Source organism: Mytilus edulis, chromosome 1 (assembly GCF_963676685.1).
Source record: "Mytilus edulis chromosome 1, xbMytEdul2.2, whole genome shotgun sequence".
Taxonomy (NCBI): domain Eukaryota; kingdom Metazoa; phylum Mollusca; class Bivalvia; order Mytilida; family Mytilidae; genus Mytilus; species Mytilus edulis.
In genome coordinates this window covers 81,351,574-81,364,946 of record NC_092344.1, presented here as the reverse complement: position 1 = coordinate 81,364,946, position 13,373 = coordinate 81,351,574, and the positions used below count along the sequence as shown (strand labels likewise).

Below are 13,373 nucleotides of genomic sequence, written 5' to 3'. Positions count from 1 at the left end.
CTTTATCTAAAAAATCGAGGTGTAAAAACCCCAATTTGTGAATTCTTATCTGGAGCTCTGTAAGATGAACATTTCTGCCCCAGTCAGCTTTTCTCTATCCTTAGACTTTCAAGATAATAGACCAAAACAGCATCTCAACCCTTTGTTAAAACTTTTAGCCATGTCATAAAGGCAGGTTGGATAACTGAACACAATTTTTATCTAGATATCTATTGTGGCCAATTTTGGTTCTAATGTGCCTGCAAGATTCAGATAAGTTTTAAACAAGAATGTGTCCTCAGTACACGAATGCCCCACTCGCACTATCATTTTCCATGTTCAGTGGACCGTGAAATTGGGGTAAAAACTCTAATTTGGCATTAAAATTAGAAAGATCATATCATAGGGGACATGTGTACTAAGTTTGAAGTCGATTGGACTTAAACTTCATCAAAAACTACCTTGACCAAAAACTTTAACCTGAAGCGGGTCAGACGGACGGACGAACGGACAGACGAACAGACGGACGGACGAACGGACAGACCAGAAAACATAATGCCCCTCTACTGTCGTAGGTGGGGCATAAAAAATTCATAAAGTACGACAGAGGTGAAGTGATTATAGTAGCTCATCTGAGCCTATGTGTCAGGTGAACTAAAAAGACATTTGGTTTCAGACCTAAATTAACAACAACTATTGCAATATCATTTTTATTCAATACATGGTAATAAATTTGATCAATATTTACATCTTAATTAAAATTATATATCATATATATCTAAAAATTTAATATGTTTAAATCAGGTTGTGATAAAAATGACAATAAAAATTAAAACAATCATTTAAATCACACCCAGTTATTACATTTCATATTGTGAACAAAATCATTCAGAGAGGTAAGTTTTACATAAATATTCTGTTATCCATATTACGTCATTAGACAGGGACAGAGTTTACATTATGTTTTCAATTTGAACCAATGATACTGAGCTTTGGAACAAAACACAATATTATGTAAGAAACATTCTGAAAATACATACATGTAAATGCTTACTGGTTTTTCATTTTAGATGTTCAGAAAAATAGACAATTTCATTGTTTACCAACCAAAACAAAACTAAATCTTCCGTCTGATAAAGTGCTCTAAATCTTTTCAGAAAATGATGTGTGGTTGTGCAATAAAAAAAATCATAAGATTTTTGTTAGCTTTGAAAAACATTATTTGGAAAGATTGATTGGAATGATGTACACGTCTTACAGACCAAACTTTAATAACCCTTCATCACATGTTCTCAAAGTTTATCAACCTGAGTGCACCACAGTCAGACATAAATTTGTAACCATGCTGATTCAGTGTCATTACACAAAAAATAAGTTTCACTGAATTTTGTGAACAAATTACATTGTAAATTTCATTTTATTTGTTTTAATACACAGATGTATGAACTGATTTCTCTCCATCTATTAACTTTGACATATTACCCTTTTCAGATCATGATTGAATTGATCCAATTTTCAATTGAAAAACAAATGTCAATATACCTTGGGTGGCCATATTCAATTGTTATTTGTAGCATGCAGGGTTTTATACGATATGTATGAAATGTTATAGATTTTTTCCCCAGGGGACACCTCCATTACACATTTGAGATTTTCTAAGCACTATTTCTTCCCAAAAATATTTATTGTTGCAGCTTACAGTAGATTTCCTGAGACTGAAATTAGATTTTTAAAATCTGACAAATATATTTTTCTTTTCATGACCTGCCATTGTCATATCCTGGATAAAATTTGAGCAATATTTGTGATAATGTTTTGTTCATAGCTGGATTACTATTTTTTCCTAGATCTGCTCGGCACATTGGACAGTTGAACACCTCTGCTTTAAACGATCTTACTAAACAGGGCTGAAATTAAAGAAATCACATTTAAAATCGACAAATTCCTAAGCATTAAAATCAATACAACACAGTTTAAGCAATGTTATTTGTTTACCTCATTGTTCCAAAAATATGGTTGCTGCAGGAGTAAGACAATTTTTTTAATTCACAAAATTTCTTCTTTACTAAAATGTTAAAAATAAATTAATGGAGCCATCACAGAGGGTCCTGCTCGAGTGAACTAGTAAAGTTTAATGCCAATTAGAAGTAATTTGGTTCATTCCATTTAAACATAGCTAACACCTATGGAAACTAGAGGCTCTAAAGAGCCTGTGTCGCTCACCTTGGTCTATGTGAATATTAAAGGAAGCAGATGGATTCATGACAAAATTGTGTTTTGGTGATGGTGATGTGTTTGTACATCTTACTTTACTGAACATTCTTGCTGCTTCAAATTATCTCTATCTATAATGAACTTGGCCCATTAGTTTCAGTGGAAAATGTTAGTAAAAATTTACAAAAATTATGAAAATTGTTAAAAATTGACTATAAAGAACAATAACTCCTAAGGGGGTCAATTGACCATTTCGGTCATGTTGACTTATTTGTAAATCTTACTTTGCTGAACATTATTGTTGTTTACAGTTTATCTCTATCAATAATAATATTCAAGATAATGACCAAAAACAGCAAAATTTCCTTAAAACTAACAATTCAGGGTCAGCAACACAACAACGGGTTGTCCGATTCATCTAAAAATTTCAGAGCAGATAAATATTGACCTGATAAACAATTTTACCCCATGTCAGATTTGCTCTAAATGCTTTGGGTTTTGAGTTATAAGCCAAAAACTGCATTTTACCCCATGTTCTATTTTTAGCCATGGCGGCCATCTTGGTTGGATGGCCTGGTCACTGGACACATTTTTCAAAGTACTAACCCAAAAGATGATTGTGGTCAAGATTGGATTAATTTGGACAAGTAGTTTCAGAGGAGAAGATTTTTGTAAAAGACTACTAAGATTTACGAAAAATGGTTAAAAATTGACTATAAAGGGCAATAACTCCTAAAGGGGTCAACTGACCATTTCAGTCATGTCGACTTATTTGTAAATCTTACTTTGGTGAACATTATTGCTGTTTATAGTTTATCTCTATCTATAATAATATTCAAGATAATAACCAAAAAGAGCAAAATTTCCTTAAAACTACTAATTCAGGGCCAGCAACCCAACAACAAGTTGTCAGATTCATCTGAAAATTTCAGGCCAGATAGATGTTGAACTTATAAACAATTTTACCCCACGTCAGATTTGCTCTAAATGCTTTGGATTTTGAGTTATAAGCCAAAAACTGCATTTTACCCTATGTTCTATTTTTAGCCATGGCAGCCATCTTGGTTTGATGGCCGGGTCACCAGACACATTTTCCAAAGTACTAACCCAAAAGATGATTGTGGCCAAGTTTGGATGAATGTGGCCCAGTAGTTTCAGAGGAGAAGATTTTTGTAAAAATATTACTAAGATTTACGAAAAATGGTTAAAAATTGACTATAAAGGGCAATAACTCCTAAAGGGGTCAACTGACCATTTCAGTCATGTTGACTTATTTGTAAATCTTACTTTGCTGAACATTATTGCTGCTTATTGTTTATCTCTATCTATAATAATATTCAAGATAATGACCAAAAACAGCAAAATTTCCTTAAAATTACTAATTCAGGGGCAGCAACCCAACAACGGGTTATCCGATTCATCTGAAAATTTCAGGGCAGATAGATCTTCACCTGTTTCACCATTCTACTCCTGTCAGATTTGCTCTAAATGCTTTGGTTTTTGAGTTATAAGCCAAAAACTGCATTTGACCCCTATGTTCTATTTTTAGCCATGGCGGCCATCTTGGATGGTTGGCCATGTCACCGGACACATTTTTTAAACCATATACCCCAATGATGATTCTGGCCAAGTTTGGTTTAATTTGGCCCAGTAGTTTCAGAGGAGAAGATTTTTGTAAAAGTTAACGACGACGACGACGGACAACGGACGCCAAGTGATGAGAAAAGCTCACTTGGCCTTTTAGGCCAGGTGAGCTAAAAAGAAATTATACAGTTGCACCACACTTACATCCCTAACCACTAAAGTTGGAAAGCTGAAACTATTTTTGACCATATGTAAAAGGATGGCTAAAATGAACAGTATTTATTACCATCACTCATATTGACACAATGAAAGACAGACCTTTTAGTAGTGTTGAATGACCATGTGAAGTGTTATAATTGAACTCCAAGGGGTTTGAAAGTAAGGAGAGGGTATACACTGTGTGATGGACTGATATAAAAGCTGATACAATAGGTTTTGTACTATAAATCAAATAACTGATTTAACTCAAATTGAATTGAATAAGTGCTTAAAACATATTGATGCAATATGAAAGAAGGATATGATGCCCAGTGCTTGGTGTGAAAGAAGAATATATCACTACCTCCACTCTTGAAAACTAGAGGCTCTAAAGAGCCTGTGTCGCTCACCTTGGTCTATGTGCATATTAAACAAAGGACACAAATGGATTCATGACAAAATTGTATTTTGGTGATGGTGATGTGTTTGAAGTTCTTACTTTACTGAATGATTTTGCTTCTTACAATTATATCTATAATGAACTTTGCCCATTAGTAACAGAGAACTATATTTGGTAAAAATTTACATAAATTTACCAAATTAATGAAAATTGTTAAAAATTGACTATAAAGGGCAATAACTCCTTAAGGGGTCAATTGACCATTTAGGTCATTTTGACTTATTTGTAGATCTTACTTTGCTGAACATTATTGCTGTTAACAGTTTATCGCTATCTATAATAGTATTCAAGATAACCAAAAACGGCAAAATTTCTTTAAAAATTACCAATTGGAGGGCAGCAACCCAACAACCAGTTGTCCAATTCATCTGAAAAATTCAGGGCAGATAGATATTGACTTGATTAACAATTTAACTTCTTGTCAGATTTGCTCTAGATGCTTTGGTTTCATAGTTATAAGCCAGAAACTGCATTTTACCCCTATGTTCTATTTTTAGCCGTGGCGGCCATCTTGGTTGAATGGCCAGGTCATCGGACACATTTTTCAAACTAGATACCCCAAAGATGATTGTGGCCTAGTAGTTTCAGTGGAGATTTTGTAAAAGATTACTTAGATTTACGAAAAATGGTTAAAAATTGACTATAAAGGGCAATAACTCCTAAAGGGGTCAACTGACCATTTTGGTCATGTTGACTTATTTGTAGATCCTACTTTGCTGAACATTATTGCTGTTTACAATTTATCTCTATCTATAATAATATTCAAGATAATAACAAAAAACAGCAAAATTTCCTCAAAATTACCAATTCAGGGGCAGCAACCCAACAACCGATTGACCGATTCATCTGAAAATTTCAGGGCAGATAGATCTTGACCTGATAAACATTTATATCCCCATGTCAGATTTCCTCAAAATGCTTTGATTTTTGAGTTATAAGCCAAAAACTGCATTTTACCCCTATGGTCTATTTTTAGCGGTGGCGGCCATCTTGGTTGGTTGACCAGGTCACGCCACACATTTTTTAAACAAGATACCCCAAAGATGATTGTGGCCAAGTTTGAATTAATTTGGCCCAGTAGTTTCAGAGGAGAAGCTTTTTGTAAAAGATTACTTTAATTTACGAAAAATGGTTAAAAATTGACTATAAAGGGCAATAACTCCTAAACGGGTCAACTGACCATTTTGGTCATGTTGACTTATTTGTAGATCTTACTTTGCTGAACATTATTGCTGTTTACAGTTTATCTCTATCTATAATAATATTCAAGATAATAACCAAAAACAGCAAAATTTCCTCAAAATTACCAATTCAGGGGCAGCAACCCAACAACCCATTGACCGATTCATCTGAAAATTTCAGGGAAGATAGATCTTGACCTGATAAACATTTTTATCCCATGTCAGATTTCCTCAAAATGCTTTGGTTTTTGAGTTATAAGCCAAAAACTGCATTTTACCCCTATGTTCTATTTTTAGCGGTGGCGGCCATCTTGGTTGGTTGACCAGGTCACGCCACACATTTTTTAAACTAGATACCCCAAAGATGATTGTGGCCAAGTTTGGTTTAATTTGGCCCAGTAGTTTCAGAGGAGAAGATTTTTGTAAAAGATTACTTTATTTACGAAAAATGGTTAAAAATTGACTATAAAGGGCAATAACTCCTAAACGGGTCAACTGACCATTTTGGTCATGTTGACTTATTTGTAGATCTTACTTTGCTGAACATTATTGCTGTTTACAGTTTATCTCTATCTATAATAATATTCAAGATAATAACCAAAAACAGCAAAATTTCCTCAAAATTACCAATTCAGGGGCAGCAACCCAACAACCGATTGACCGATTCATCTGAAAATTTCAGGGCAGATAGATCTTGACCTGATAAACATTTTTACCCCATGTCAGATTTGCTCTAAATGCTTTGGTTTTTGAGTTATAAGCCAAAAACTGCATTTTACCCCTATGTTCTATTTTTAGCCGTGGCGGCCATCTTGGTTGGTTGACCGGGTCACGCCACACATTTTTTAAACTAGATACCCCAATGATGATTGTGGCCAAGTTTGGTTTGATTTGGCCCAGTAGTTTCAGAGGAGAAGATTTTTGTAAAAGTTAACGACGACGGACGACGGACGCCAAGTGATGAGAAAAGCTCACTTGGCCCTTCGGGCCAGGTGAGCTAAAAAGATAAAACAAGGTATGAGCAAGTGAAGAATACTTCATTGTTCAGGATGATTGAAAACAAATTTCGAGACAACATCAACAAGTAATTGTTCACAAGGAAAAGTCTTAAACATGTTAAAGGGGAGAAATCTGTGTAGTGACATTCTCTTACCTTACAGATATTGTGTTTACATTCTGTTGTAACAGGTTTAAAAACTATTTCTTGACAGCAAATGCATGTAAACAATTCTTCAACTTTCTGCAGAAATTTCTGAAAAATAAATTAAATACAACTTACAAAAAGCTTCAATAAATTCGATATCTATAACTATTTAAATTATCATCTTATAATAAATTGATGAAAATGCTGACATGAGGCTACAAGATGCATGTATCCCTCATCAGACATTTTCACATTAAAATGATACAATTCAACAAGAAATCTTGTCTGGTTGAATGTTTTTGAATGAGAGAGCTTATATGATTAAAGGCAAAAATTATAAGATAACTATGCTTCAGTTAAGGTAGCACAATACAAAGATTTTTTTACTTCCAATCTCCAATCTTTAAAATGCTGAAACTTTCTTATTGCGAGCCCAATTGTACCTTTCCATAGATTCACCTGATAGTTACCTGTCCATTTAAACTTTAGGCAGCTCTTTTGTCCCATCTAACAAATACAACAGGTATTGTTCTCTGTGTATTTTATTCACTCAGACCTTTAAATTTCTTGTAAGAGAAATCTATCACTCATTGATTAAGTGAGGTTATTTGTGTTGAAGGCATCACTGTGACTTTGAGATGAAGAACAGCAATACAAGAGCTGTTCATTTGCTTTTTGATGTTGTGTATGTACTGATTTTGTGTGATGGATGAATACCCCATATCCTTTGTCTTTCTATTAAGTATGTCAGTGGTTGATGGATGTTGTTTGTTGATGTGGTTCATAAGTGTTTCTTTAACAAATAGATAAGACCCTAGGTTTTCCTGTTTAAATTGTTTTACAATTGTCATTTTGGGCCCTATATAAATTGCTGATCTATGTGACCCCAGGCTCAGTTTGGAGGACCGTACTTTGACCTATAATTGTTTACATTTTACACATTGTGACTTGGAATGAGAGAGATTAACCCTCATACCACATTTTTATATACCTATGATAGCTTTCTGTAAAATGGTAGCAGAGGAGTTGTGGCGAAAAATACTAAAAGTAATTTACAAGGTCCTGCTACTCCTGTGAAAATAGTAGATTCTAACTGACAATATAGCATGGCCAGAGAAGACAAAAATATATTAGATCTGCTCATGGATGTTATACTTATCATAAATAAATAGAAGTTAGTGTACTCCAATAGTTTTCCTCAATCTATCCAAGGTAATAACTAAGTATCCTTCCTCTTTTTTTATGGAACACAATTATTCTTATACTTTTTGTTTCTAAGCTAAGATTTACCTGTCCACCTTCTTTGGTGAACTTCTGAGCTTCTTCCCATACATTTTTGTTGTCAACATCCTCTTTTATCAATTGGAGTTGTTCAGAGTCTATTTTATATCCCACAATTTTTTTCTTCTTCTCTGGAGATGCACTTGGCGAAGAATCTAGAAAGAGTTAAACATTGATATACATCAACCTAGACTTTAAAAGTTGTTTGAATATACAAAGATAATTTAGTTGCCATGTACTATTTTAGCTCTGATCTTACGCAGTGTTTTGATTAAATAGTACATTTTCAGCAGTGAAATCAGTTTTACTTGTCTGTACTATTTCAGCATATAAATACATCTTTTAAAAGCACTTGACATCACATTTGTATAAATGCCTACAAATTGGATAGGAATCTACAAATGTAATCAATTCCATTCTGTGATAACTATTTTATTACTATTCCTTCCCTCAGTACTGTAGACTTTTAAATGGTACTGATATTGTAATTCATAGATATACAAGACTTTTAGATATTTTTATTCTTAACATTACTATTGGCAACCTACAATATTCCATCCAGGTAAAAAAGGCATTTTTAAGTAATCATTGAAATTCGGTGTCAAATTGACATATACATTTGCATAAACAGATCATAATATAACTCCCACTTCCTTAAATAGGGGTTTTTAAAATTATGAAAAAAATAGTAGCAATGGACAATGAGAGCACAAAACCTAGTGATGACTAACCATTCTCATCTCTCTTTCTTTTCCCTTTCTTTGTACTCTTTGTTCCATTCTTTGCATTATTCTCTGCTTCCTCTTCCTTCTTTGCTTGAGCCTCTAAGTAACCATCTGGATACTACAAACACAAATCTTTTATACTCAGTATGATGGACACAACATAAAATAGAATAGCTATATTGCATGTCCATACTTGTGGCCATCAATTGTTGATATTATGATTGTGAATTGAGTTTAGGATATTCATGACAGTTCAATCTGTGATTGAAATCAGATAGTATTAACAAACATAATGACTAAACATATTTAAATGCAATTGCTAAATTCAGCCTGTTTAATGAATGATTAGATCAATGGATATCTCAAAGACAACTGTGCAGAGCAGTACAGCAGATACAAGACAGTCAAAAGGGAAGTCAAATGAGTCAAAAGATTGAATACTGACATTCCAATTCTAGTGACAACTAAGTTTTTGTGAACAGTTTTAAATGTTTGACATCGACAATTTAACAACTGACATTAAGCAAGATACAATCATGGAACATTTCTGCCTCTGAATTTGCAATACACCACTGGAAATTAAACTAGAATTATATCTATGCATGTCTCATTGGCAATCATACCAAATCTTCTTTTTTATATGAATACATTTAAAAATGAACTTGAAAACACAAGTCTGTATAATACCCTCCATGTGTGCATCAGTAATTTTCAAACATATTTCAATCAAAGTAGATATGAAATAAAATATGACCCATTTTAATTTCTATTAATTATATTCCTACCTGCATAGCAAGACCAAGTTGGTCAATCTTTTTCTTTCCTGCTTTGGTCCAAGGTGCTGGATTGGGATCATCTCTTCGTAGAAGATATCGCCACACTAGAAAACCAGACTTTCCTTTCTCTGGCCAATACTTCACTATCTACAGAGATATAAATAATTAAAGAGATTAATCCCATGTTGGTCTTTCAAAGATATCTATAATTGACTTATAAGAAAATTGTTTTCTTTCTGTTATAGTCAATTTTGATATTTCATTTCAAAATAGCATTCTAAACAAATAGTTCTACCATGAATGCATTATATACTGTACTCCAAAACAACACAATAGAAAATTAGCAGTTTTTTGATATTATTATTATTATTACAAGGTATTTTTATAGCGCATTATATTTAGACAATATACGTATAGTGTCTTGAAATATGAAATTTATTTGTACGAGGCTTAAAAACGGGGGGAAATGCGAGGTTCTACCGAGCATTTTCCTGCCGTTTCTTGCCAAATATGATAAACATGGTATATAAATTAACAATATGAAGACATATAATTAGTTTAAATGTATAAAAGTTTAACAATTGTTACTACACGTTGTCATGGTTGTGACATGACATTATTGATGAAATACTTAAGTTTTGGTAAGTAGGCGGGGATAATAGGTTAGTTGAGGTCATTGACGTATAAAGCTAACGTTTATATGTATAGCTTTATCTGTATAGTAAAATAGCTGATTGCAGTATAAAACACTACAACTACTCTAAGCACTTTGCATGTTAAAACAAAAGTACATACACCAAACTGCAGAGTTAAACCAAAATATGTCTGTATATAACAATAGTTCAAACATGATTTCCTTTTACGTAGTACAAGTTGTTCGACTTCAATCAATGCTGATATTTTGATCTAGTTTTGACTCTTTCAAATACAAGGGTGGGTCCATGATATCTTCTTACATTCTACAATTGATTGTATAATCTTTGGCAAAACAAGTGCAAGCTGATTGCTAATATATAAAATGTTGGAAACTTCAACTTCTCCAGCAAGCCACAATTCTACAAAATCAGAATTCAGTCTACTGTAATAATTTCCTCAATTCAACAAAACAATATTGAAAGCAACAGACCATATGCCACATTTTTCAAACACTGGCCTGAAGAAACACTAGAACAAAATCTAATGACTTACCTTATAAATACCATCATATCTGTTTCCTTCTTCTGGAGCATACTTAGAATGTTTCCTGCCTTTACAATTTCTAACAACTCGTACAGGTTTACCACCCTTCCAATTCTCTGCACATGATCCATTCTTAGCATCGATAGGGGCATTCACATTCTTAGCAAGAGCCCTAAAATTGATATGCAAGAAATCTAATGTACAGGTACTGAATGTTTGGTCATTAAGAGTATTGAATGTTTAGTCATGAAGAGTATTGAATGTTTAGTCATGAAGATTGATGAAATAAATTCCTAAAATCTTCAAGTCCATAAATATAGTCTGTAAATATAGTAAACTGTTGACACAGAAATACATGTATGTCTTGTTTATATGTAATTTTGATTCTCATAACCAGTCAAAAGATGTATATAATTAATTTTTCAAAGGGACATAACTCTTTTACAAATAGCTCATTGACACTGATTTTTCAACTGGTCCAAGACAATGCTAAACAAATGATATAAGTTTTTAAAAAATCTGACAATTCTTGTACCTGTGGGTGGGGTAGCAAGACTGGAAGGAAAGATGCACAAACACCTGGAATTTCATGTCCCTGGCAATGCATCGCACCAGAGACAAAACTTTACTTAACATTCAGTCAATTAATCACTACATAATCCCAAACTATAACAAATTCTTGTTGTTGCTGGAAACAACATACCTCAGTCTGAGTTTTTGACTATGTCAAGACGAGACAAATTGTTTTTTCATTTTCGAAAGACCTAATGCAGTTAACATTGAGAATATGAAAGTAAATATCTTCAACAATAGTGTTACCTTTTTACCAGCCTTTATCAATTAGAAACACAATTCTGAAATTAACTAAAGAATAATATGTTGGAAGATATTAATACCCCTGCTCAAGCTTTGCAATGTTCCATGTTAAAAGGGACAGAACTCTAGAACAGTAAATTAATAACAACCCAAATTCCAACTGTCTGCATGTTGGAATTCTTAGCATTGTTTTTGAGTTTCATAAAATGTGAATGAAAAAGCTATCAAATCTACTCCTGGATATAACAATATTCAGAGCATTTTTTTAAATTATGCAAAATTTTAAAATGTGTTCCTACTTGTTCATTCTAGTTAATTGTTGATCACATGACTGTTCTGCTGTTCTTTTATTACCAGACAAGTCTCTGCCTCCACTCCCTGTATATGTAAATTCATCACCATCATCCTATAAAAAAACATTCCAGTTTTAATGCATACCTTTAAAGAAAATACTCACTTTTAACATTTTAACACATCAGACCTGTTTACCCATTCTGATGTCTATCAGTAGAATTGTCAGTAGTTTTGCAATGTTGTCAGTAGTACTCTCGATGAGTGCAGCGTAGCAGCACGAACCTTCTAGGGGGGTTTGGGGGCATGCCCCCCCCCAAGAAAATTTTGAAAAATTAGATGCAATTTCCTGCATTCTGACAGTATCTGCAGTCTTATTCAGACATGTTTGGAACAAAGATTTTGACCAAGATTATATCCTATAATTTGCATGATTTGACCAAAAGTTGAGCTCAATTTTGGAATAAGCCAATACATGCAAATCTGGTTTTCACAGTGTACTTATACAGAAACAAGATATGTACATTTAAAATTTCATTAAACATTTTATTGAGTTCTGTTGACTTTATGAAAGACGATATAGGCCTTTGAGTTGATTTCAATTTGTTATATTCAACGTGTGATTTTGTCATAACGTGTCTCCGGCAATCATACTTGCCTCCATGTGCGCACAAAAAATCATGTTCACATATGAAGCAGTAAACAAATGTTGGGCCCTTCTTCGAAACCCCCAAAGAAGGGAAAGTTTCCTTGTAACAATCTCTGAATTTTTGGCATTATTTCTTTGCCGATGTTGGTCCGGTTGTAGTATTATTATTATTGTCATCAGTGGTCGTCCTCTTGGACATGCTTTCAATTTACCTTGTCTTATATGCGCTTTAAAGCATTGATATTCTAATTAATTCAATCGTTTAACTGATCAAGATTAAAATTTAACGGATTTTGAAAACAAGAGTGCGCACGCTGAAATGTCTCGCCTTCTATACTAATCATTGATATTATGTTGATAGTCCTAAGTATAAAGCTTTATTACAACTGTCTCATAAACTTAACATTAACCAAGATAACTAAACAAAGACCAATGAACCTTGAAAATGAGGTCAAGGTCAGATGAACCATGCCAGGCAGACATGTACAGCTTACAATGCTTCTATTCAACATATATAGTTGACCTATTACTTATAGTTTAAGAAAAATAGATCAAAACACAAAAACCTAACAACACTGTGCAATGAACCGTGAAAATGAGGTCATGGTCAAAAGAAACCTGCGCTACTGACATAAAGATCATAAAATATTTCCATACACCAATTATAGTTGATCTATGGCATATAGTATTAGATAAAAAGACCAAAACTCAAAAACTTAACTTTGACCACTGAACCATGAAAATGAGGTCAAGGTCACATGACATCTGCCTGCTAGACATGTACACCTTACAATCTTTTCCATACAAAAAATATAGTAGACCTATTGCATATAGTATGAAAAAAAGAGAACAAAACACAAAAATTTAACTATAACCACTGAACCATGAAAATGAGG

The 13,373-nt window shown here is 33.3% G+C and overlaps 1 protein-coding gene across 1 annotated transcript in view; it reads right to left on the bottom strand.

Moving 5' to 3' along the window:
- Positions 1-675: 675 nt before the first annotated feature.
- LOC139491687 (E3 ubiquitin-protein ligase UHRF1-like) overlaps positions 676-13,373 on the bottom strand; it is a 27,801-nt gene continuing 15,103 nt past the window's right edge. The window contains exons 11-17 of the mRNA XM_071279501.1: positions 11,837-11,943; positions 10,731-10,893; positions 9,552-9,689; positions 8,773-8,884; positions 8,051-8,196; positions 6,770-6,868; positions 676-1,886 (exon numbers count right to left, since the gene is read on the bottom strand). Coding sequence (XP_071135602.1) covers positions 1,737-1,886; positions 6,770-6,868; positions 8,051-8,196; positions 8,773-8,884; positions 9,552-9,689; positions 10,731-10,893; positions 11,837-11,943 — 915 coding nt within the window. The 3' untranslated portion in view covers positions 676-1,736. The remainder of the gene's footprint in view (positions 1,887-6,769; positions 6,869-8,050; positions 8,197-8,772; positions 8,885-9,551; positions 9,690-10,730; positions 10,894-11,836; positions 11,944-13,373) is intronic.